At 43.1% G+C, this 26444-nt stretch overlaps 1 protein-coding gene across 4 annotated transcripts in view; it reads right to left on the minus strand.

Annotated features, from left to right (window-relative positions):
- PIEZO1 (piezo type mechanosensitive ion channel component 1 (Er blood group)) overlaps window positions 1–26444 on the minus strand; it is a 742509-nt gene that overhangs the window by 299793 nt on the left and 416272 nt on the right. For all 4 annotated transcript variants that reach the window (XM_069215849.1, XM_069215848.1, XM_069215845.1 and 1 more), the window contains 4 exons: window positions 24781–24959; window positions 16608–16756; window positions 14525–14701; window positions 6772–6878 (listed from right to left, as the gene is read on the minus strand). In XM_069215849.1, coding sequence (XP_069071950.1) covers window positions 6772–6878; window positions 14525–14701; window positions 16608–16756; window positions 24781–24959 — 612 coding nt within the window. The remainder of the gene's footprint in view (window positions 1–6771; window positions 6879–14524; window positions 14702–16607; window positions 16757–24780; window positions 24960–26444) is intronic.

A 26444-nucleotide genomic window follows, 5' to 3' on the forward strand; every position in this document is an offset into this window, starting at 1 on the left:
AAAAGCGTACGCAAATATCCCTGACCAGTTCATCCATAGAGCATTGCCTTGGGATTGATTTTGTGGGTACCTGGATGCGAAGTTTTGGCATTTTGAGTTTTCTTTTGTTGCAAATAGATCTATTTGAGGTGTTCCCCAAATTTGAAAGTAATTGTTTAGTATTTGGGGGTGAATTTCCCATTCGTGGGTTTGTTGGTGATCTCGAGAGAGATTGTCTGCCAACTGGTTCTGAATCCCTGGAATAAATTGTGCTATTAGGCGAATGTGGTTGTGAATCGCCCAATGCCATATTTTTTGTGTTAGGAGGCACAACTGTGTCGAGTGTGTCCCTCCTTGTTTGTTTAGATAATACATTGTTGTCATGTTGTCTGTTTTGACAAGAATGTATTTTTGGGTTATTATGGGTTGAAATGCTTTCAGCGCTAGAAATACTGCTAACAGTTCTAAGTGATTTATGTGAAACTGCCTCTGATGTATGTCCCATTGTCCTTGGATGCTGTGTTGATTGAGGTGTGCTCCCCACCCTGTCATGGAAGCATCTGTCGTTATGACGTATTGTGGCACTGGGTCTTGGAAAGGCCGCCCTTTGTTTAAATTTGTACTGTTCCACCATAGAAGCGAGATGTATGTTTGGCGGTCTATCAACACCAGATCTAGAAGTTGACCCTGTGCTTGTGACCATTGTGATGCTAGGCCCTGTTGTAAGGGCCGCATGTGCAATCTTGCGTTTGGGACAATAGCTATGCATGAAGACATCATGCCTAGGAGTTTCATTACCATTTTGACTTGTATCTTTTGTGTTGGATACATGGCCTGTATTACCTTGTGAAATGTTTGAACCCTTTGTGGACTTGGAGTGGCAATCCCTTTTGCTGTGTTGATTGTCGCTCCTAAGTATTGCTGTGTTTGACACGGCAAAAGGTGTGACTTCGCGTAGTTGATCGAGAAACCTAGCCTGTGAAGGGTCTGTATGACGTAGTTTGTGTGCTGTGAACATTGTCTTAGCGTGTTGGTTTTGATTAACCAGTCGTCTAAGTACGGGAACACATGTATTTGCTGCCTTCTGATATGTGCAGCTACTACCGCCAGGCATTTTGTAAAAACTCTTGGCGCAGTTGTTATTCCGAATGGCAACACTTTGAATTGGTAATGTATTCCTTGGAATACGAACCTTAGGTATTTCCTGTGTGAAGGATGTACTGGTATATGGAAATACGCATCTTTTAGATCTAATGTTGTCATGTAGTCTTGCTGTTTGAGCAGCGGGATTATGTCTTGTAACGTGACCATGTGAAAGTGGTCTGATTTGATGTAGGTATTTAGTGTTCTGAAATCTAGTATTGGTCTCAGAGTTTTGTCCTTTTTGGGTATTAGAAAGTACAGGGAGTAAACTCCTGTGTTTTTCTGTTGAATTGGAACTAATTCTATTGCGTCCTTTTGTAGCAATGCTTGAACTTCTAGTCCTAGAAGATCTATATGTTGTTTTGACATATTGCGTGTTTTCGGTGGGACGTTTGGAGGGAATTTGCGAAATTCTATGCAATAACCATGCTGGATAATTGCTAAGACCCAAGTGTCTGTTATTTCCTCCCAAAGTTTGTAAAATTGGCTTAGTCTTCCCCCCACAGGTGTTATGTGATGGGGGTGTGTGACTTGTGAGTCACTGCTTATTTTGAGGGGTTTTGGGGCCTTGGAATTTTCCTCTATTTTTTGGGAATTGGCCCCCTCTAAATTGCCGCCGAAAACCTCCCCTTTGATATTGACCCTGGTAGGTAGGCCTTGTTTGTGAGATTGTGGTTTCTGTGGGTTGACCTCGAAACTCTCCCCTAAAAGGTGTTTTCCGAAATGTGCCTCTGCTCTGCGGGGAGTAGAGTGCGCCCATGGCTTTGGCTGTATCGGTGTCCTTTTTGAGTTTTTCGATGGCAGTGTCTACCTCCGGCCCAAACAATTGCTGTTCATTAAACGGCATATTGAGCACAGCCTGCTGGATTTCCGGTTTGAATCCAGAAGTGCGCAGCCATGCATGCCTTCGGATTGTGACTGCAGTGTTTATTGTCCTTGCAGCTGTATCTGCTGCATCCATGGAAGACCGTATCTGATTATTTGAGATACTTTGTCCCTCTTCCACCACCTGTTGCGCTCTTTTTTGGAACTCCTTGGGTAAGTGTTCGATGAAATGTTGCATTTCATCCCAGTGAGCCCTGTCGTATCTTGCCAAAAGTGCTTGTGAATTGGCAATACGCCACTGATTTGCTGCTTGTGCTGCAACCCTTTTTCCCGCAGCATCAAATTTGCAGCTCTCCTTGTCTGGAGGTGGTGCGTCGCCTGAGGTATGAGAGTTGGCTCTCTTACGAGCTGCCCCCACAACTACTGAGTCTGGTGTTAGTTGTGTTGTAATATATATTGGATCTGTGGGCGGTGGCTTATATTTTTTCTCCACCCTTGGAGTTATGGCTCTGCCTTTAACTGGATCCTGAAAAATTTGTTTTGAATGTCTTAGCATTCCTGGGAGCATGGGAAGGCATTGATACTGGCTATGGGTGGAGGATAGGGTGTTAAATAGAAAGTCATCCTCAATTGGTTCCGAATGTAAGGAGACATTGTGAAACTCGGCTGCCCTTGCGACCACCTGTGTATAGGATGTACTGTCCTCAGGTGGTGACGGTTTTGTAGGATAAGAGTCTGGGTTATTGTCAGACACTGGAGCATCGTAGAGGTCCCATGCATCGGGATCATCCTGACTCATTGTGGTATGAGCTGGTGAGTGCATCAGTGGTGGAGTTGTTGCTGGTGATGCATGTATTGATGGTGGTGGAGACGGTGGTGGGGTTGTTTTCCTTGCCACCTTTACTTGTGGTTGCTTGTCCTTTTGTTGAAAGGCAAGTTTCCTTTTTATTTTGATTGGGGGAAGAGTGGTTATCTTCCCTGTGTCCTCATGAATATGAAGCCTTCTTTGCGTGTAGTCAGGCTCTACAGCAAGAAGCTCCTCTCCAAATCTGTGTAACTGGGAGGTTAATCCTTGTTCCTCTGTATAGGAACTAGTTTTCGGCTCCGAGGCTGGCTGTTTCGGAACCGAAACCTTTTCGGAAGTCTTTTTAGGCTCCGAAGAAACCTTCTTTGTTTTCGGCGTGGTGTCTCGGTGCCGAAATTCTTCGGTGCCGCTGTCTCTGTGCCGAAGTTTCTCGGAGCCACTGTCTCGGCTCCGAGGTTGCTGTGTCTCGACCGGAGTCGGATGACTTCGACACTAGCATGCCCTTTTTCGGTGCCCTGGATGGGTCACCTAGTTTTCGGGTTAAGCCATGGCCTGTTGGCGGTGGCGTCCCCTGGGCTTTTGTAGACTTCTCGTGAGTCTTGATTTTCGACGTCTTACTCACGGTTTGGTGTGTTTCTTCGGCGTCGAGTTCTTCAGAATCCGACTCGCGGATGGAGAAAGCTTCTTCTTCCTCCTCGAAGCGTTCTTGACCTGTCGGCGTGGACGCCATTTGCAGTCTCCTGGCTCTTCGGTCTCTCAGCGTCTTCCTCGACCGAAACGCTCGACAGGCTTCACAAGTATCCTCCTTGTGCTCGGGGGACAAGCACAAGTTACAGACCAGATGGTGATCCGTATACGGATACTTGTGATGGCATTTTGGGCAGAAGCGGAATGGGGTCCGTTCCATGAGCCTTGAAGTCGCACGTGGCCGGGCCGACCAGGCCCCGACGGGGGATCGAAAAAACCCCGAAGGGCCACCGGAGCTCTTCAGAATTCGGTGTCGATTTGTTCTAACTAACCCGATACCGAACGCAAACAATACCGACGTTTTTTTTCCGAGATTCGAACTAACTTTCCGACCCGAAACACGGAGCGAAAAGGAACACGTCCGAACCCGATGGCGGAAAAAAAACAATCTAAGATGGAGTCGACGCCCATGCGCAATGGACTCGAAATGGGAGGAGTCCCTCGGTCTCGTGACTCGAAAAGACTTCTTCGAAGAAAAACAACTTGTAACACTCCGGGCCCAACACCAGATGGCAGACTGTGCACAGCATGTGTATCTGCAGCTACACATGCAATCGAACATATATATATATATGTATGTTTGTATATAGATGCATTCATATGTACATGTATCAATAACTAGACGTATGGATTAATGTTCTACAATGTGCTTCATTACTGCTTGCTATTCTGATTCAAGCATGTGGAATCTATGAAAGTTCCAATACTGGAGTAAGAAAATAAGTTACTTACCTGTAACTGTAGTTCTCCAGTATTGGAATCTTTCATAGATTCACATGCGACCCTCCCTCCTCCCCTGGGAAGCTCACATTCTCCTGTCTTCTTCAGATACTCTTATACTCGTGCTTGAGAAAATCTGAGGGAAGGGAGCTCCTCTCAGGAGGGTTGTAGAGGGAGGAGAAGCCTGATTGGCTGGGCCTTGTTTCGGTCCTTTTGCTCATAATGATGAGGATGGGCAACTAAAGTGAAGGCCTTGGGCCTTTTTTCTTTGCAGTAGCCTGTATATATAGCTGTTTTGATGTACAGGGGGCTCCCATCTCAACGACGGTGAAGGATTCAAGCATGTGAATCTATGAAAGTTCCAATACTGGAGTAAGCTAGGATTCTTCCTTTGTCAAAACCAACACTCAATCCAGAAAGTTTAGAGGATTGTAGACCAGTATCCCAGCTACCATATCAAATCAAAATACTGGAATAAGCTCCATTTAATCAACTTGCATCCTTTGTTGATCGTCAGTCTTCTCCATCCTGTGCACTAAGACTTCAGAAGGGACAGTTCAAGCTGAACTTGGCTTCTGTTGAGGGAAGGCCTTTGACATGTAACATTCCACAAGGTTGGTGCTTTAGACACTGTTTTTCAATCTTTATATGATGACAGGTTTATGGATTAACTGTTCTGATGTTACACAAAAACAGTTTGTGGTTGACGGCAACCATAGTGCAAGGGCTGCTAGGTTGCAAAACTGCCTGGTGAATGTCCAATGCTGGAAGTCTCAAAATCAGTTGCAGGTGAATGGGGAAAAACAAACACTTCTCACCTTTTATCGGTCTTCTATACATGACCATGCTTTTTGGCCCATTTCTCTGCACCACTAATGAACAACAGTTCAATGTGTTATGAACCTAGGGATCAAATTGGATTCAGGCTTGACAACGATGGAAAGAGTCAATAAAACTATCAGAATTTATTTCTTCGAACTCGGGGTTCTGAAACAGATTGCCCAATTTTTCTATGTCCCTCAAGGGCTATGGATTGTCTTTGTCTCTGCTAAGCTGGATTATTGTAATTCAACATACCTTGCTCTTCCATCAAAAGCAGGCTATAATTTATAGATAGTCCAAAGTGTGGCCGCTAGACACGTTATAAACATGTGAAAATTCAAATCAATCTCGGACTATTCAGTCAAACTTTATTGGCTACCAATTAGCCAAGGGATGACATTCAAATTCTTGTGCCTTGTACATAAAGCACTTTATAACTGCAAGACAAGCCCTCATGCTAAAAATTGGCTCATTTTACATCTGAGATGCAGGTTCCTCAGAATTACTCAGAGAAACCTTTTTCAGTGATGGCAGCTAAATTGTGGAATACACTCCTGAGGAGTATGCAGTTAGAACCCTCTTTGGTGAGGTTTAGGAAATTGGTAAAAGCTTGTCTGTTTACCCCATAGCGTGGTTAACTGGGTTTTCTTGAATAACTATCAGTGACCATTAACATCAGATACCCTCGGATGAATGTTAGAGCTGTAGAAATTGCCTGAAACTATACTAGCCACAGTCGGGCAATATATGTGGACAGTGTAACTTTCCTCACACTTGTCCAACAGAATCGTTTATTATTCTAAAACCTAGAAGATTTTGGGAATTATATAACTTTCCCAAACATAGTAAATAAGCATCCAAATATTGCAAATAGGAACACAGGAGATATCTTATCCAGTGCTGCATTTGGGGGAACCTCAAGACAATAACCTGGAATGCTGATTCAGCTCTCAGACACCGGCCTAGCCCCTGTCAGTAGCTGTGCACCCCACTCCAGGGTTCTCCAGGGCATAAAGGTCTACATGAACAACATCTCAAACTATGATCTTTGACCTTTAGCATCCATGCACTAAACAATTTCCATAAGAGACTCTTTCAAACTTTTTTCATACATTCTGATCCAATCGCTTCAAAGCATATGTGAATGCTGTTGCTGAGTCAAATCCAGACTGCACGCCGGTGCTTTCTCTCAGTCCCTGAGCTAAATTAAAATAAATAAAGTTAAATGCTTGATTCTATATCATGCATTCTCCTTCCATAACCCTATAAATTGGCTGCTTTATCTGACGCTTGCAAGTTTTTTTTTTCCATTCCTGTATCTCATTTTGTCACAATTTTCCAATCTTTCTCTTCCTCTTGCCTTAAACCTTTCTCTCTCTTATTCCAGTAGTCTAAGGAATTATGTCCAGGTCTGAAAAACGTGTATGTGCCTATCGCCTGCAACCAACAGCACAAACATAGAATTGCTCAGTCCCACAACTGATTCCCGAAAAATCTGGATCTAATTTCTTCAGGTATGTGCGAGTCTAAGCAATGCACCATCAGTGCTAGTGAACACCTTAGTCATGCGCTTTACACCATGGTTGTGTAACACAAAATCACGTGTCCCTTTGAACATTACCCGACATTCTAACAGCAGGCATACAACTGATGCCATTTGAAGGCGAGTACACGGTGAAGAGACTTTTACAGTCGGTGATAATAAAACTCTTGTGTAATCAGAACTTTACCTTCCTCAGCCAATTCTGCATCGGCAAGTTCAGTGTGACTGGTTCCTTCTTGGCTGGAGGCAGCAGTCTCCATGTCCGTCAGTACTTGGCTTTCTGTCACAGGGTCACTGTGGGAGGAAATTGATTAAATCTGAGAAATACTTTGGGTAACTAATAACAAAGGATGTCAGACTGCAGGTGAGTCAGGTCTCCAGTTCCTTGCAAGATAACTGAGGAAAGCAACTGACTCTAGGGAGTGGTCTTAGCAGTTTTTAATTGGTCACCAGCGTGCATAAGTTAGAAGATGACAGGACTGACTGATTGTTGTGTGAAGAAGAGTGATGCAAATGCAGAGCTTGGTCAGAAATAGGATTAATGCATGAGCTCAGAGCAAACCAAGCTGATGATGAATGATGTCCAGTACCAAGAGGGGAAGCAAGTTGTGTAGATAGTACCTTCTCCCATTACTGGAAGAGGCGGTAGATATTGTTTTCACATTGCCAATTTCGAGTCGCCAAATGCAAGTAGGTAGGTCACACTGTTATGGGATGTGCCAAAGACAGCCAACACACTTACGATATCTTACACCTATGTGCATGGCCACTGGAATGATGTGGTAGAGGACGACCAAATTTTACAGCAGAGTTGACTAAATTTTGTGCCAAGAATCGGCAAATACTACATAGCGTGGTACATTTTGTATTATTATTTTGTAATTTTTGTACATACTGACCGTGTCAGGGCAAAGTTTTTGCCTCATTAGTACCAGTTCAACACCTACATACAGCAATAGACAAGACAAAAGTACCCATTCAACCTTTGTGATGGGTCTTCCACTTCATGACAACTTGTCGCCACATTTTTTTTATTTATTTTTTTAGTAACTTTAGATCCGTTTGAGCACGAAACAACATTTTTTGTCACAATCTGCAGATTAGGTAGCAGAAGATGGATTATGTGGCAAATGTGGTAAGTACATAAAGATGCGGAAAATGCGGCAGGCACAAAAATCGCATAATTTCAGTGGTCCTGCCTTTATGTTATCAATACGACTTTACCATAGGAACAGAAAAATCACTATAATTGGAAACTTGTGCTTACACATTAATGTTTATCGATTACTAACCAGCGCTTGGAAAATGAGTAGTTTTTAAGACGGGAAGAGCTGGCAAAGTTTTATGGATTCATAAATGTTGAAACCATTTTAAACAAGAGTTTATATGTGCCTGATGGTGTGGTCAAATCCTTGTATCCCACAACACTGTCACAGAGAGTACTATCCAAATTCCATTTTTCAACCCTAAACTAACTTTACCTGCCTCATAATTTGTCCTATGTTGCCACATAATTCCAGTGTTCATAGATAACAGCTGACATTAAAACAACTTTCTACTTCAGAAACAATATCAAACCAGAGTACTAGTTAGGGGCTAACTTTCCAGCTTAATTCATGTTATGGTATATCCAATAAATAACACTCCATCTAGGCATTGAGATATGATCATACATAAAGCTGCCATTTATTACTCTCACCTTCCAGTGACGCCGTGGTGACTGAGTGGGGATTAAGTATCTCCCTCTCCCCCCGTCACAAATACTTAATTTGATTTGGGGTGTTGTTTTAATGTGTGAAAAATTGTGCTAATGCGTACCTGACAACTACTACACTACTTCAGTGCTCAAAAGTGACTTCAGAATTACACTTCGATATTAATTAAATGTACACTCGTATGCAAGACCATGTATAAATAACTGGGCATCGCTTGCAGCACACACTTGACTCAAGTATTAAAATAATCCATGATTCACTCGCAACAATATATTGTGACTGCATGAGTCATCGTCGAATGTAACCTGCACTGCTTACAAGTTAGATTTGATCAAACCCACATTTCCTGCACAACTTCCTTGCACACGAAATGGTCTCGTACGTGACTTATAAAAAATCAAAATAAATATTAAATAAAAAACGGATCTCACTGTGCAAGCCTGTGTTTCCTTTCCGGACACGCATCACCTGCCTGATTGTTTGCTGGAGTCAGAAAAATATCCTTCAGGTTTCTATGTAATGTGTTTCAGTAGCCAGATGGCCTGACCGGAAGTTGGAGCCAGTGGTACTAACCCTTAACTTCAGAAAAAAAACGGACTACTTGTTTTTTGAATGGACAGATTCAGCTTTTAAAGCTTGTTGTCACTGTCAAAACAGTATAATTTCTTCCTCAAATGCGACAGCGCCTTGTCATTTTCCTTGCCACCAATGGGTAAATAACTACACGTCAACCCTTAAATCGTACTGCAGATCAACTCAAACAGTGGTCATGGCGACCTGTGCCTCGAAAGATGTGCTGATCTGTTGACGTGCTCTGGACTCAGGCGAGAGGTCAACATTAAGCACTTACTCTGCTTTCATTGACGCCTGAACTCCCCTGAACTATGGGAGACGAGGATTTATGTGCCGACTTTGATCGTGGAATCGATGTTGAAGCAGAGGAGCTTGTCTTGAGGATGGTGTTGGAAATAAATTTAATGGAGGTCATGGCATGAACGTTATCAGGCCAGGTTATGTCCTAGATTAAGTCTTAATGTGAGAGACCATCACCTACATGGTCATGCCTGTTACTGAAGTCTGAGCATCCAATGCCAAAGCCTACTATTTAGGAGATAGCGGAGACGATTCTGTTTCAGTGGAGGGTACCACAGCAGGTGTGAAATGAGGACACAACAAAGACTTCTCTTTCTTTTGGGGATACCATTTCTGGATGTTCCTTGTTTGATTTCGCCTTTCTACTATCCTCAATATCTACCCTTGAGTGAGTATCGTGGGAATCTTCCAGTTACACACTTTGGATCCCCTATGTACCACGGTTTGATGGCAGGGGATGTATACAGTTGTCAGGCAAGTCAGCCATATTTTTCTGAGGCAGGAAAAAAAGTGTCAGAACCTCTTAAGGTGTACTCTTGTCAATCAGAGTCAAGTCTGGTATGTAGAATCAAGGTCAGCATCGTCAAGAACAAGGGTGCCTAAAGAATTCCACCACACAAAAAAATGACCTTTGCTGATCCCTGCCGCCAGGTCTGCGGCCTTGTGGAGGGGGAACTCCTACGCCTAGGAGGAGGGGCTTAGCGCTACAAAGTGTGCATGTTTGCCCCTGAGAGTGGGGCGCTACTGATCCTGGTCGCCCTATGTTTGGTCTTGTGGAGTGGGCAATACATCGGCCAACATCCACAGCTCCTATGAGAAGGGGCTTAGAGCTACAAAGTGCACTTGTTTGGCCTGGATCAAGAGCAGGTCTGTCTGTGCTTGTTACCACTGAGGAGAAGCTAGGCCACCCTGCTTGGCTTTGTGGGCTTGTAAGCAATACTGTCAACCTGCAGTAACTATGGGCAAATGTAAAACGACTGAGACTGACAACAATAATGAAATCAATGAAGTTGAGGGTTCTTGAGTTGCATAGGAAATGTCATCCAGGTACATGAGATACTAAAGGTGTAACAGGTTGGAAGGACAAGAGTGGTGAGGCTCACAGGTGTTCTCATGTATCAAGGAAAATGTCAAATGCTTGCGTTTTGAAGAAAAGACTGGATATTTATATAGCACCTGCCTTCCTGACAGCCCAATTCAATGCTGGCTAATAAGAAAAGAACTGGGGGGCATGATACTTCCCACAGGGTAGGCTTCAAAGGCACAACAGCTCAGGGCATAATGTCACGGAAAGGGGAGGGTCAATTTTGGCTCAAGGAGGAGGACTTTATGGCCTGTCAATCTTTAATCATTAAGAAAGTTACTCATCTTATGAAGTCTTTTATAGGGGTGGTTACTCATTATGGAGTAGGCTGACAGTAGGTTAATACATATTGAGAATGAACTAGAGGGTGGACATGAGAGGAGAGGGGAGGGGAGCATATACACAAAGGTTTAGTCATGCCCACACAGTAACAGCTACCGTGGTTGGCGACGGTCCAACCCAAGGTTAGTATCGGCTAATAATAATGCCTTGAATAGCCTGGAAAGTCCCAAGTCCGTATTTGTTGAACCTAGTAAGGAGGGAGAGCTGGAAAGCTACAGAGAAGCCAACAGCAAACCTAATGGGACCATGGAGACTAGGAGCAAACATTTTAAGCAGGGTGACTAATCCGCCAGAATGGCCTTGTTCCCACAAGCGACCCCATATGTTGTGCTTCTAGTGAATGTACTGAGCTCCAACCTCATAGGCAGAAAAATTGGGTCCACCTAAAAGACAAAGCTGCTTACTAGCTTTGAAATGGAGAATGACTTTGTAGCAGGTTGTATGCAGACATCGTAATGACCCACAGAGTACTGGGATAGGCAGAATGGGGAAGGTTTTTAGTAGGGACTGTGTAATATTGAATTTCAGATCACAAGCACTAGTTGAATACCCTAACTCTAGATCGTGTGAAAAACAGTTTAGTAATTCTGAAATTACAGTGATCCCTTTGAGCTTCTTTTATAAATCACCAGTGGCAAGGAGGAGTGGCCAGCAAAAAGCCAAGGTTGTTGAAGGGGAGTGGACTGCCTGGGGTTTCCACCTGACCACTTCCAATAGAGTCAATGTGTGACGCTAATACTACTAATTGAGTGACTAGCCCCAAGTTACATGGAACATGAAGGCCAACTTCAGGAAACATGTAATGAGAGAGAAGGGATGCACATAGGTCTGCTAACAAGGATACTGAGATGTATGATACTGTGAACAAATGTTTCCAGAGGGGCATAGGCTGAAAGGAAGAGGTCTCAGCGAGAGAAAGGAAAAATTGCTTTGTAGTACTGGCATATTGAATACATTGTATTGAAGCATTCAAAGTCTCAAGATGAAAGGGGGTAACCCAGAGTGGATGACATTTGTAGAGAAATTTGGGATTTTTTGCCTGCAGAATACTTGGGCTATTCTCACCGTTTGTAAAATGATTTGTTACCTATCATTCACCCACTCAACCTGCCACAGCTGGATACCCTAAAGGCTCCTTTGTACCTTGATTCATGAGAACCCTAAGGAGAAAGTTTTTTCCAAGTATCTTGATTCCCCCTAGTGCCAACCTATTGGGTTAGAGATTGACAGGGATCATAGACTGGTCCTAATCAATTACTACAATAACCTTTTCAATCAAGATAGATGTTGGGCGATTAGCTGGGTTGGACAAAGAGCTAAATGTGTTGTGTTAAAGAGATACAATATTTATATTCTCCTTGAAGAGAAATGTAATGCTTATTTAGTGTCCTCTACTAGGCAAACTAGTCTGTGGCTATGTGGGGGAAAAACATTGCAACCATGACATGTATGGAGAAGAAATTATTAAGTATTTAATGAGCACACAATCTGGCTTTTATCAACGTAATCAATTCCCAGAAGGACTTCTTCCCCACCTTTATCTAACAACATATTTCATTCTTGTATTTGACAACATGAAGGCCCTTGCGTTGGGCTAGGAAACCTATGTCAATTGTTTTAGTGACTATCTTCTCCTCAGTATTAGGCTTCAAGTTGTAGGCAAGGGTTGCCTTTCTATGGAATGCTTAAAGGACATGGAAGTGTGTAGGTCTAACGGGTATGTGCTGAAATGGACCAAGATCAACCTGGAAGATTTCCTTAGTAACATCATAAAATAAAACTGTGATTGTTTGCAAATTTGCCTAGGTGAGGAGGCTAACATAATTAGTATTAAGGAAGCTTTATGGTGCTTTCTAATGAGATAAAGAAGCGCCTACCAGATAGGCCCTCAAAGGGTCTCCCAAATCATCCAGCTTGTTTGATGTGCGTTGTTCTATAGCAAACAGGAATCTAAATAAATGTCCTGAAATTAAAACCTAGGGATTATAATGCACTGGAATTGCAGGCATAGATGTAAGGAGGCAATACTTTCCCGTCTTTCAATTGACTATGCTCAGAACATCCTATGGCTGAGGAATGTCAAATCCTTATGTAGCGATTTGAGCAGACCAGATTTGTTTGTGACCCTAAACAAAAGGCCTAGTAGATAAACTCTTAAATATATGAGGCTAAGTACATTTGAGGCAGTCAGCTTAAGGGGGGAAATTATGAAACCCAGGACTTTAGCTTATCTAGGTAGCGAGTATTATTTAGGTAGACAACCTTCTCTGTTCTCAGTTACAAACAGTTTTGAGAGGTTTTTTTTTACCCTCTTTAGACTGATCTTGATCCATATCGTGGTGTAATTCCCCAACATGCACAGCTGGTCGTGTATCCATGTCTGATGTTCTTGTGATGGAATTTCAACAGAAAACGCAATGCACTTTATCTTGTTTCACATGTTTTTTATGGGTATTAGGAAAAGGATTGTTAAACTGCTTATGCTCAGATTTAACCATAGAAATTGTATGTCCACCTTACCACTCCTACAACAACTCAGATCCAAGGAAATTTGCATAGTAGTTGTGGAGTACATTAAAGCTAGGCTAACCCTACATAAGAGCTGGGGGAATATGCTAGTGTATGATGTAATGACGAAATGCTGTGGCTAATAGTTCTTCAGGTCACCACAATGCAAAGTCTCCGTTATTTCAGAACTATATAAAGGCTGTAAATATTTGTGGGAACATAGTTATTTTACCTTTGCCTATTTTATAACCGGGCCCACAGTGGGCTGAGATATGCTGTTATATTTCAATATGGTTATGAGTGTGGGTAAAGGAGAGATTAATTTTTGCCTCTGAAGTACAGTGTAACCTTATGATGCACTTAGGCTTTGAGATAGTCTGTGCATTGTAAATGGTTTCTTTTAGCCAATTTATTTTGGGGCTAGTACTTTTATTATCATTTGGTTAAACTTTTATTGGTTTTATGATGACTATCGAATAAACTGTTTATTGAATGACTGACCAGGTAGACTATTTTGATGATGGAGAAGAAAAATCTAATCATGTGATTAAAGACAAATGGATTTTGAGGTAACCACTAACATTACCAATAATTCTTTTATAAGTCACGTAGAAGGCCAAATAAAAGCTGAAATTCTCATTTTCTGCTACACAAAGAACAAGTAAAGTTCCTGCCCAGACAACAGAAGAATGAAAATGATGTCCCTATATAAAGGCCATGAGCCACTTTCCTCCTACTCCTAATCCCTTATCTCACTAATAACACAAAATAGATTGTGCTGTATACCATGCCACACCATTAACTCATTCTTTCCTTACACTGTCCAATGAACACACACTGTGAACACACTCCTCACCCACGCTTACAAGGCACTACACAACACCGGACCAGAATACCTCAACAGACGGCTCTCCTTCTACACCCCGACCAGACAGCTGCAATCCGCCGACCTTGCCCTCGCCACCATCCCACGCATCCACAGAACGACTGCCAGTGGCAGATCGTTCTCCCACCTCGCCGCCAAGACGTAGAACACTCTTCCCACCCACCTGTGTCAGACACAGGACCTACTTACATTCAGGAGACATCTTAAGACATGGCTGTTCGAGCAGTAGCAGCCCCCCTTCCATCCCCTCAGAGCCTTGAGACCCTCGCAGATGAGTGGTGTGCTTTACAAATACTCTGATTGATTGTAGGATATGCCACTGCTCTCTTTTCATCGTTTCATGAGCACACACTGGTTGGTACATCATGTCTACTTTCCCAGCCACTCATTCATCTCTCCCTCCCTCTTCCCTTGACCCACCTTTCTTCAAATCACTGTCTCACACTCCATAACCTTATAGTGTTATTAGCAGCCATTTTAGGCCTCACCCACCCCTCTTCTTGTTCCCCTGACTCTTGCCCCATGCTGCTACCTGTGCACTGGTTGCCACGTTTCCGAGATGGATATATGTGCCAGGTCTGTTATGCGCATGAAAGGACGGTGGAAGTAGTGCAGTTGTAAGATGCAGGCCAGGAGGAAAAAGCCTGGGATGAGAATGCTTGAGAAAAGCTCTGTCACACTAAATTGTTCCAAACCCAAATCTCCCAACCTGCAGAGAAGAAACAAAAACAATTATTTAATTTTATATTATATTTATATATATAGATAGATGTTACTAACTCGTTTTTTCTCCATAAAGTACAACATACTGCAGTGCAAGTACCATGCATAACAACACACTTTCATCATCTTCTGCATGCTGCACTCAGAGCCTGGGTGTTAACCATTGTAAAAGGTTACATAGGATGCTGGAAGCAAACTCTTCCATGGCAGTGTGAACGCCTCACAACCTTCCTTTGACCTGAGCATCTCTCAATGTCCTCACATTAATTTCATAAACTACTCACACTGTCTCCATAGTCCCAGCACATCACACTCTGCCCAGGTGTTTGAAGTGTAACAACAGTACAGAGCAGTAATGTAGGCACTTTAGAAAGTAGTGGCCTAGGTCAACCTACCCACGGCCAGGAGAGAGCAGGGAAAGGCATTGTTCTCTTACTCATTGAGGACATACAGCAAAAGGCACCCGACTCTCTCCACCTTGAAGAGAGAATAGTGGAAGCCACCCATGTAAGAGTAATGCACGCTCCACCATCCATCCATACATAAGAGTAATGGAAGCCTCCCTAATGTACCTGCCACTGGAAAGCACAGTGGAATTCACACCAGCACCCAAAAGACATGCCCCCTCCTGCCATGCCATTGGTAGAATCTCCAAACAAAAGAGTGAATGTATAGGGCATAGTTCATCTATACACTGCCCTGTCATTTGGGGGAAGTGATAAGTGCAGTCTGAGCTAATCTGGTGGAAGTTCTCTAACAGACACCACATACTTAAAGGGAAACTCCTGCCACATTATATTATTTTTCCTAAATAAAGTTCCTTATGGCTCAACATCACCTGTTTTTTTGTTATTTTTAAACACAGTGAGATTAAGAATATATTCTAAGTGCTTTGTACTGGGGACACTGCCAACATTGTGGCCCTTCTGCCCATTGATTGGCATATGGGCTTTGTTTAATGGTCAGAATGCTGTCCTTCAGAATATCAACTAATATTTGCTCTTCATTGACATCTATGTTATACACCAGAACAAATGTCAGTCTGCACTGTCCTCCAGCAGAGGAATGGAAGCACAGGCCCAGTTCCATAAGGAGGTGCTTTTTGACACATATCTTTGTGTGACGCTGCACAATGCCTGTTCTAGTGCAATAGAGGCAGCACTGGACACTATGGCTAGTTATAGGGCAAAGTGGAACAAGCACCACCTGAGATGACAAACGAGTGGGCATCAGAACAGTCTGCCACTGAAAGCATCCAATGTTACTTGCAAGATTTTATAACGGATGTACAGTGCAGATCCTTACACAGGATGTCTGCAAAAGGGAGTCTACAGAGTGCCCCAAAACATGTGGCTGCCATATTCTGTGGAAAAACAACAGTTTGCCTAAGATGAACAACTTCCCTGCATCAACCCCATGGGGAATCGGAACACACAACTGAACATTTGATTGTTAAGTCTGCAACATTCCCCTATTAAACGAGAAAGTCCTACAATAAGGGACAAATCTGTCACACAACCTGCTCTATGCACCTAATCTAAGGGCTGTGATCATTAGTGAACTAGGTTATGCATGCCTCCAACTCAGGGAGGAACATGGTGAAATGCAAAAATGTGTAATGAAAAGCATAACCCCAGCCACATATGCATCACACTTAAGACTTACTGCACAACCTGTTAATTTGACTAGGCTCCGACAGTGCATGGGAGATTCCAACAACTCCTCGAGGAACCTGCTATCAACCTACTGAACAACTGACCACTCAGCCATTTGACATACTATTTGTTGAATAATTTGCTGAGATAGAAGCATCATATAAGGAACCCCTCTACTCAAAGAACCTGCCATAAAGTCACAGGACAAGACCTGTGCACCTCACACCCATGACTTACTGCTCGTCAGTGAACTTAGTGAAATTCTTCCAATACATGGGAAACTCCTCGAACTGGAAGGTGTAGACTGCAATGAGAACCAACATGGTGTACGCCACCACCAGCCACCAGAAAACCTTCAGCAGCTTCCGCCAGAGCGAATAGTACACCTGCAAGAATGACCATCATAGAGAGATATGTGAAATGTTTGACATCAAACTTCAAAAACCTGTCTCCAAAAACAGACACTCATCACAACCACACACCTCCATCAACCCTGCATGACATTCTAAGCATGAATCTTCTAAGACAAACCCAAAATCTAACCTGTAGGATTCTTCTATCCACTATGAAAGGCCCTTCCTCTTGAAATGGGGTGTCTGAAGAAATCCACAAGGGTCAGATCTGTGCCAGATTTTCATGATATTAACATACAAAGTCTGTACGTACAATGAATGTAAGCGGAACCCCTCACATAGTCAAAAGTCCTCTTATAAACCTGGCTTGAAAGTGGCCTTCCAGGAACAATGCCAAGCTTTACATTCCTCCTCTTTGAAGGATCTTTAATCCATCAACCTTTTTGGAATTTCCTGCCATTATCTTGATAGACTCCACCTCCATATACTCTAAAGGATGATTACTGGAACATCACTCTTGGTCAGAACTGTTTAATGTAAATCCAGGTGGGGTGGATTCCTGCTAGATTTTCAAGACATATTAGCCACGTAAGATAATGAAAAGGCTATGTACCCTGTAAAAAACGGTGTGTAGTGATGTAGATTCACAGGCATCACTTTATCCTGCCATGTTGTTTTGGGCAAAGAGGTTTATAAAGTGTTTTTCTTTGACAAAGTCTCTTGAGGTACAAGATAGGGTGTGACTCCCCTGCTTGGTGTCACTGTGCATGAGCACCGTCTCCATGTTAAGCAGTTGAGAGCTGGATTGGAAGGTGATTGTAAGTAAGGTGTATAGAGTAATGAGCATCAATGTGAAGTTCAGTAAGGAAGAGTTCTACAAAAGACACAGGCTTTCTGAGAGGGGGGCCTGGGCATATGAATCTGCAGCACCAAACACTATGAACAGAGTTTTACTGGGTAGGTAGCATTTCCTCTTCATTACATGTGTGGCTGTAGATACACATGGGTAGCAGAGACTGTAAAGCAGTGCCATCCAGTAGCATGTGAATGACGCAGATGATCACCTTTCCTCCTGTTGGTGGGCTAACATGTTCACATGATAATGCTTGATAAAGGAGTGTAGTGTTGATCAGGTGGCCACGTTACAAATGTTTACTAATAGGATAGTTCCTAGAAAGGCCATGGCTGCTCCTTTCTTGGGGAGGAGTGACCCCTTCGTGGGGCAGGTAGGATCCTCTTTGCTTTATGATAGGAAGTGTGAATACATTTAACTATCCATATAGCTATGCCTTCTTTGGAGATTGGATACCGTCTGTGAGGCTTTGCAAAGGAGATAACGAGCTGATCAGAATTATGAAATGGATAGGTTCTGCAAATATAGTACATAAGAGTTCTTTTGACATCCAATACATGGAATGCTCTTTCTGCAGCAATCAGGTTGCGGGAAAACATAGTGAGCTTTATGGTGTGGTTAAGATGAAAGGGTATTACTACCTTAGGGAAGAATTTAGGATTAGTTCTAAGAGCAACTCTGTCCTTGTGGGCTTGGATGATGGACTCCTGCTGTGTAAGCGCTTGCAGTCCACTAAAGTGCCCAAGAGAGGTAACAGCTATCAGGAAGGCAACCTTCAAGGACAGGAACTGAGGGGGGAATGGATGTAGAAGTTCAAATGGTGGTCCCCTGAGCCTGAGGAGGATAACAATGAGATTCTATGTGGGAGCTGGAGACACTCTAGTGAGTATCACTCTCTTGTGACACTCCTTGACAGTGCCAATTAACAGAATTTTTAAGAGGGACGAGTGTTATCTGTTCTTCATACAGGCTGCAACTGCAGCTAAGTGTAAATGGATGTAGCTGTAGGTGAGGCTTGCTTTTTGCAAATGCAAAAGGTAGGTGATAATACCCTGTACACTAGGCTGTAATGGGTCCACATGTTTGGAACTACAGTGAATGAACAGTTCCTATTTTTTGCATAGCATGCCTGAATAGTGGGGTGTTGAGCTTCTTTAGGATGGACATAAATTTGTGGGGTAGGCTGAGCTACCAGAACTCTGGGATTCCAGGTGCCAAATTGGAACTGTAAGCTATCAAGAATCATATGCCTGACTTGAACTTGCCCCTGCATGTGAATGCCCAGCCAGAGCAGTAGTCTCTTGTGAGGGCTGATGAATAGCTCCAGGAAGATGGAGTGCTAGGTTGTTTGACCGAAGTTGATGTTACAAAAATGAGGAATAAAGATGTGTGCCTGAATTTAGTAACCTCATATTGAAGCAATGGGAGAAGTAGAAAAGTAAACGCAAATATTCCAGACCATATTGACTGTGCAGTGCTCTCTGTGGGTGTGGGTAACTGGAGATAAAGTTTGAGCACTTTGTGTTTCCCGGTGACAAAAAGGTCTCTCTGTATGACGCCAAAACATTGGGAGTGCCTATGAAGGACCTGGGGTTGATTTTCCACTCATGGATTTGTTGATGTGTCCTGCTTAACAGGTCTGCAAAGTTGTTGACTGCCCTAGGGAGATACTCAACCAGGAGGTGAATAATGTGGTGAGTTTCCAATGCCAGGTAGCGTAGTGTGTGTCATCCCACTTTTGTAGGCAGTAGATTGTGGTGATACTGTTGGTCTTTAACAGGACTACTGTGGCATGAGTGACTTGTAAGAAGGCTTATACAGCTAAACGAATGGCTAACAGCTCCACATGTTTTATGTGGGGGGGGATCCTGTTGTTGTGAAGGTCACATTCCCTGTACAGTCATGTTAATCTATGTGCCCTACCCTGTGTCTGTGGTGATGGCCACTTGCTGTACTGGGTCAAGTTGTTTCCCTACAATTGCATAGTTGTGCACTTTGGGCTGACCAACACTAGATCTTCTCAGTGACCCTCCACTTGGGACCAGAAGGAAGTCTCGGAGGAGGTGTTGGTGAAGCCTTGCATGTGGAACAATGGAGATGCAAGATGTCAATTTCTAGAAAAAACATGACAGTTTGCAATGTGAGCTGATGATTTGGCTGAAAAGGAGGAAGCAGATTCTGACAAGCTTTGATTCTTTATCGGATCGTATAATCCAATAAGACCCAATGAAGGGTTGGATTTGTACAGACTGCAGGTGGGACTTGGAAGCGATTATGGTAAAGCCCCAATTGTGGCATAGGAGCACAGCTGTCTGAATTTGAGCTGAAGATTACACATTGCTGCTTCTCTTGAAAAGCCACTTGATTAGATAAGGAAAGACACAAATGCCCTCCCTTTGCAAACGTGTAGTCACCACTGCCAAGCACTTCATAAAAACCCTCGGAGCTGTAGTGAACCTGAAAGGAAGTACCTAGAACCGGTAGTGTTGTCCACTCACCACTAATCAAAGATACCATTGATGACCATGGTTCATGGGGATGTGGAAATAGACGTTCTTGAGATCGAGCACAACAATGAAATTTGCCCTGTTGAAGATGGGGGATAACATTCTGCACAGGTGTCATTAGAAAATGATCTGACAGGATGTAGCGGTTGAGGGGTCACAGGTAGAGAATGGGTCTTAAGAAGCTGTCCTTCTTATGGATGAGAAAAAGAAAAAAAAAGAGTTGAAACCACTTCCTTGATGTTGCATAAGCACTCTCTCTACGACTCCCTTCTGATATTGACCACGCACGTGTTCCTAAAGGAGGGAGATGTGTTTGCTGAGAGCGTGTTTAAGAGGTAGGTAGATGGGAGGGGTTGTGTGTGGTTTGAAGTAATACCTGTGTTGGACTATGGCCAAAACCCACTTGCTGAAAGTAATTTTCACCAAGTGAGAGAGGAAATCGAGTATCCTCCCACAGACAGGTGATGTGATCGAGGGAGATGGGGCAAATCACTGTTTAGAGGTAGAAGTTGGTTGGTAGATTTTGAGACAGTCACCCCAAGGAAGCTGTTGTCCTCATGGTTGAGATGCATGTCCACTTTGTGATATACTGGGGCCCTCTGAATCTTCTCAGGATATGTAGTGGTGTCATCAGGGTGTGAGACCTTCACTGTTATAGATTGGGGTCACCTGGGGATTCACTTTATAGTCAACCCAGGGATCACCAGTGGGGCCTTGGCCAGATTGCTTGCCAAAAGGACTGATGGGATCTTAGAGACTACCTGGCTCAGCGTATAAAAGTTTTGACTTTGGCAATGGGGCGGTGTACATGGGCATGGTGGTGGAGGGAGAGTCAGGGTTGTGGTAGAGGTAGATGTGAACTCTGTGGCAAAGGAAGAGGACTGGTAGCTTTGTCGTTGTGTCTCCTAGGTGCTAGTTCAGAGAAGGGAGACCTGGAAGAAGGCCACCCTCAAATGCCAGAATGCTCTTTTGAGGCAGAGGTTCAAGATGTAGTTGTAGCTTTCCATGATATCACCTGTAAGAGAGTGGATAAACAGACACTTTAGTCTGAGATCTAGTTTTTGGTTGAGGCTCTCAAAGGTCTTAGGCTCCGGGCATGGATGGAAGACAGAGCCCTCTGGTCAGCATTGACATCGTGGAGGGTTTAGGATTAGAGGCAGGTTTCAACATGGACAGGGTTTGTGCACTCCAGATTGAACCGATGGTGCTCAGCCTCCTTAGAGTGGCTTGGGCTTTAGACGAGATTCCTTGGATTCAGAATTGATAATCTCCAAAGCTTCTTGTCTGTGCCTACCAAAGCAGAAGACTGACAGGGGCCCTTGCCTTGTCTTTTCCCAGCATCTGTTCTGAGGGCTAAACACCCAACTCCCTCAGGAGCAATGCTCTACATCAGCATGGGACTTCTTTTGGGGCCCTGGCTTGTTGATCAGTTGTCGAAGGTATACTCACAAACATGAGCATGGTCTTTTTGCGAGGGCTGATCTTCGGTGCCCGATTGACCTCTGCCATCTACTCTTTGTCAGACTCATTTGAGGACACTGGTTTCATGGCCAGGAGACTGAGCAGGCCACCCTTTTCCTCGATGCCAAGGGGGTCTTCTGCTCAGAAGCTGTCTGTGGCTTTCAAAGTACTTCCTAAATGCACAGCACAGTTTCTTTTGATGCCCAAGGTCTTCTTGGACCTGACGGCGAGGCACGATGGACTGGAAGCATCGTTGTGGTCAGGGAACAGGAGCAACTCCACCATTAGGGTGGAGGAGTGTCACCCCGCCCCCCGCCCAGCAGCAGGAACTGCAAACCTTTAAAAATAAAACTATGTTTATTATTGTTTTATTTTTAAAGGGGTGAGGCCATGGGGGTGATGAGCACTGAGGGGAGTGCACATGGCATTCTCCTCAGTGTGCATGTATGTTTGGCTGGCCGTCTCAGGCTGGCCAAACACATATGTGCACAAGGGCTCTCTCCAGCCCGGCACTGTGTTGCCGAGTTGGAGAGAGACGTTCCAGGCTCCCATTCTGCATTGGAGCTCCCAGCCAGGGTGCTCCAGCCAATCATAACCCTGTTTTGAGCAGCGTCATGATTAGCCACAGGGCAGGCTGGGAGCCTGCAGTGCAGCGGAGAGTGGTTGCTAAGTCCTGCTAAGTTTTTTTATGCATATTTTATTTTTGTTTTATCTCCCGCCTCCCCTTTCCACTTTTCCAAGTCCCCAGCTGTGACTGGCAAGTTGTGCACTTTTTGGTGGTCTTCACACACATATTTTGAATGGCACATAGGTCAACTCTGAAATAATGTCCCTTTCTTCGCTCACACAACATTCTCTGGTGAAGAAGGACTGGAGGCAGTTGACAGCCCCGAGGGAGAGAGGTGCGAGGGTCTCAGTGACAATCATCGGCACGGCCGAAGATGTTCACATGTCATGGAGGTAAAGTTTAACTGAATGGGGCTGACAAAAACGTATTCAGGACATTAACTCCGAGCCCACACAATGTGTGTTCTATCTCAATGGCAGAAAAATACGCTTTAATGTGGAGTCTGATCCCATGTATAATGTACACGAAGAGGAGAAGTCACTCAATATCTTATGACTTAAGAGACTTCTTAGAACAAACACAGCTATCAAATGTACGAGTCCAACACTAGATGGCAGACGTATCCCAAGTAAATGTATCTACAGCCAAGCATGTTACAAATATTTACATTCTAGTAAAAATAAATGGAACTCATTTACACATCAATTGTTATCTTGAAAATCTGGCACAAAACAAGTCCCCCTGCCTCAGGCACCAACCACATAGGGCATACATAAAGTCACTAAGACTCTACCTATCCTGTTGTACGCTTCCTTCATCCACTGTGTAGGACCATCATATTGGTCTCACCATTTGTTCACACTAAAGAATGCCATACTACCTTTTATGTTGATGTGTTATATTCATTTACTCTTTAGGATACTTCCTTCCATTCCCTCTCTTGATGCTTTCTCCCAATTCCCCATGTTACATTATCTAAAGCCTTTCAAAGCTGCAGGTTTGGATTCCTGACCCCCTAGCATTAATAGCACTAAAGACTCAGTCAATATGCCAATCCAAATCGAAAAAACAGCTGAACTGCAACCCAAACACAACCCACTGAGCAATGTTTGCATAAGATGTATTTCTGGTAACATGCAGTCCCATCAGGCATGGCAGGGACAGCTAGTGGAACACCAAATCCTTTTTCAGAAATAAACAGTGTACTCGAGGATAACTGGAATACAGCAAACCAACTTTAAAACCTTTATTTAAATCTAAAACCCTAGTCTAGTGCACACAGGATGGATTGTCACTCCTGTCACTATAAGCAGTAGGGACGTTTAAGAGTAACAAACAAGAGAAAGTTCTTGCTATAGAAGTTATAGCATTAACACCCTTGTTTTTACCTCTCAAATGTTTACTAGTTCTAGCACATTAGCTGCATACTAATAATAAAATCCTATTTTGAGGATGGTTTGCAACTGCATACTGCTATTTAAGAAGAAGTACTATTTTCAGCTCACAGAGGCATCTGTGTGTGCTCGTGATAAGGCATAGTCTACAGTGCTTCTGGCTGAACAGCCAGTGAAGGCCGAATGATTTGCAGCTTCAGTTAAAGCAGGTATCCAATGGCGTTCTACATATATATCGGTTTCTTATAGATTATTTCAGGCTTTGTTGATACCTTTAAGGTAAATATTCTACAAAAAAATAGCACATTGTCCTTTCAGCTCTTCTCAATCTATTGGACAGTGTTCTCTTGGAAAGAACAGATATGTAATACTGAATTTGCAACCTTCTAGTAACTATCATTCCACAATAATGATTAAAGGTATAAATGATCAAAAATAATATTTAAATATTACAAATATATTCATGTAAGCTTCATTATCATGTGTAAGAAAAGAACATTATGAAAAAGAAAGTGCATTTGAATTGATCACAATTAATTAGCACACATCATTCACAGAAGAAAATTCAAAAAAGCGTAATTCAGACCCTAAAAGGAGAAGCCAAAGCATATTCATAACACCCATAGAAACCACTATCCAGTAACACTTTAGGAACATGCCTTACATTCTACTCTGCAACAACCATCACTACTCTAGCCATATAGGATTTTTAATTCATCAGTCCTATGAAAACCTTTCTGTAATCTGCCATGTAGAAACCTTCCAACCATTCACCGAGTAGTAGCCTTTTATTCTCACTAGGGAAGGAAAATGTAACAAACGTTTGAGCTAATACTTTCTACCTACTGGGAATTCAACAAGGAAGCACATGCACCGTCTTGTTGTTGATTTGTAATTGTACAGCAGGGTCTCAGCTTTAAGTATTCAGTATAATCTCCCCCCCCCAAAAAAAAAATAGAGTAGATGGTCATAAACTGCATGGTCATGCCCTACTTATATGAGGCAATAACCAATTATAGACTTGCTTTTGTCTCACTAGGCATTGCCAGTGAGATGGTGCTTGAGACAGAGGCACTGACAGCAATGTGTTCATGTCTGTATGTACCCAACTAAATTTAGGGTGAAACTGTGTAATTCAGACTCTAAAGCAACTCTTCATATGGTCAATCACTTTTCACGTATACTGCGTATGTTACTTGGGTAATATGTTGTACCCAATGTGCTTTGGTATTCGTCTGGGTTTAATAGAACATTTGTTTTGGACTGGGACTTACCTGGAAAAGCGTAAGACACAGGAGGAAAAGGAACATGTACACAATCTTGTAAACAACCAGCCTCCCAGCAAAGCTTACAACGATGAACATCCCAGCACAGACATAAATCCAGTACTTCGCGTAGAAGCCCATGACCAGCCCACCGAGAACCTTCAGCAAGTCCTTTTTCCTTTTGGGCTCTGAATGGGAAAAAAAGGGAGGACTCTCAGATCAGACTAGAAAGTACAAGTAGACTTCACTACATCCTAGAATTGATCAAGGTCAAGGCATGCTTAATCCACGTCAGACCTTTAGTATCAGAATGGCTCAATCTCCATGATTGAAGTGGCCCAGGGAAGGGGGACATTTATTACTATGAATGGGAATTAGAAGAGGGTATTCTTAAAGTCATTTTGAGTGATGACTACTAGACATAGGATAGTTTTAACAGCATCCTTGAGCACGAAGTACACTATTCAAAGGATAAAAGGAACAAAGAACAACAGAGTGAATTAAAGGAGGCAGTGAGATGATAGGATGATTCTGGGGTAAGACTAGCACAACCATCAACTTGGAAGGGTAATGAGAGAAGAGAACCTAGCGGATTTTGAGTAAGTGTGTGAATGAGTTAGTGAGTGCTAGACTTTATTTAGTATGCACAGAGTCCTTTGACAACTTCAGGCACTTGATCTGAATGATATGATTGGTTACATGCATACCATCGCTGGTAAGTAATATTATCTAGCTGCTCAAGCTGACACACTAGAAAAGAGTGGTCCCAGGACTTAGCAGGAAGGATTTAGCTCCCCGTGCTACAGCAGAAAGAAGGAATAAAGCAATCTTTCTTGTCATCTGCATATTTTCCATCTATTCATCTCTTTCATACTAATGTTTGCTTCATAGCCTCTCTTTGTACCTCCCTTTCTGTCTAATGATCTTTCTACCTCTCTCAGTCTCTCCTCCTTTGTTTCCTATTCTTTCTCTCCTTTTTCTTAGTCTTCATTTTTCCTTTTTCTTTCTCCCTTTCTTGTTTAGTCTGCCTTGGTGTTTCTTTCCCCCAGAGAATAATTTTGCCTGTCTACCACTGTTAGTCACTATTTTAGCATTTTTATCCCTCCCAATAACTTAATCTCTTCTGGTCACCCAGGCTTTCTCTTTCTGTTTTTATCCCAGCGCATCTCTCTTTCTCCTGTTCATTGGCCTTTCTCTCTCAGCATCTATCCCATTGTAGCTCTTTCTTCTGTCCATCTCTCTCCCTTACATCTATCTCCATGTTTAACTTAGTGTATCCCTCTTTCCTTGAGTCTCTCTCTGCCTATCTTTCCCAATATCACCACCAGTCTTTGACTGTGAATCTTTCCCTCAATAATTCTGTCTCTCCCTGCTTTCCTCATCTCTCTACCACCAGCTTTCAGTGTTACTGTCCCTTAGCATTAGTCCCTCTTTACATTGCCCTGTTGCAGCCACCTTGATATGTCATGCCACCTAGGTATGAGGTTCAAAACCTTAGCTTGAAAGTTCTCCCCCATGTGTCAGGGTTCAATAATTGGTGGACAAAAAGACAAGGGCTGGTCTTGTGAAACAGTTTGCAAATGAGATAAACAGGTCTTTACCTTTAAAAAAAAAAAAATTGAAATTGGACTTGATTTCCACATTCCTTATGATCTCAGGAGACCCAAAGACAA

Source organism: Pleurodeles waltl, chromosome 12 (assembly GCF_031143425.1).
Source record: "Pleurodeles waltl isolate 20211129_DDA chromosome 12, aPleWal1.hap1.20221129, whole genome shotgun sequence".
Classification (NCBI taxonomy): Eukaryota; Metazoa; Chordata; class Amphibia; order Caudata; family Salamandridae; genus Pleurodeles; species Pleurodeles waltl.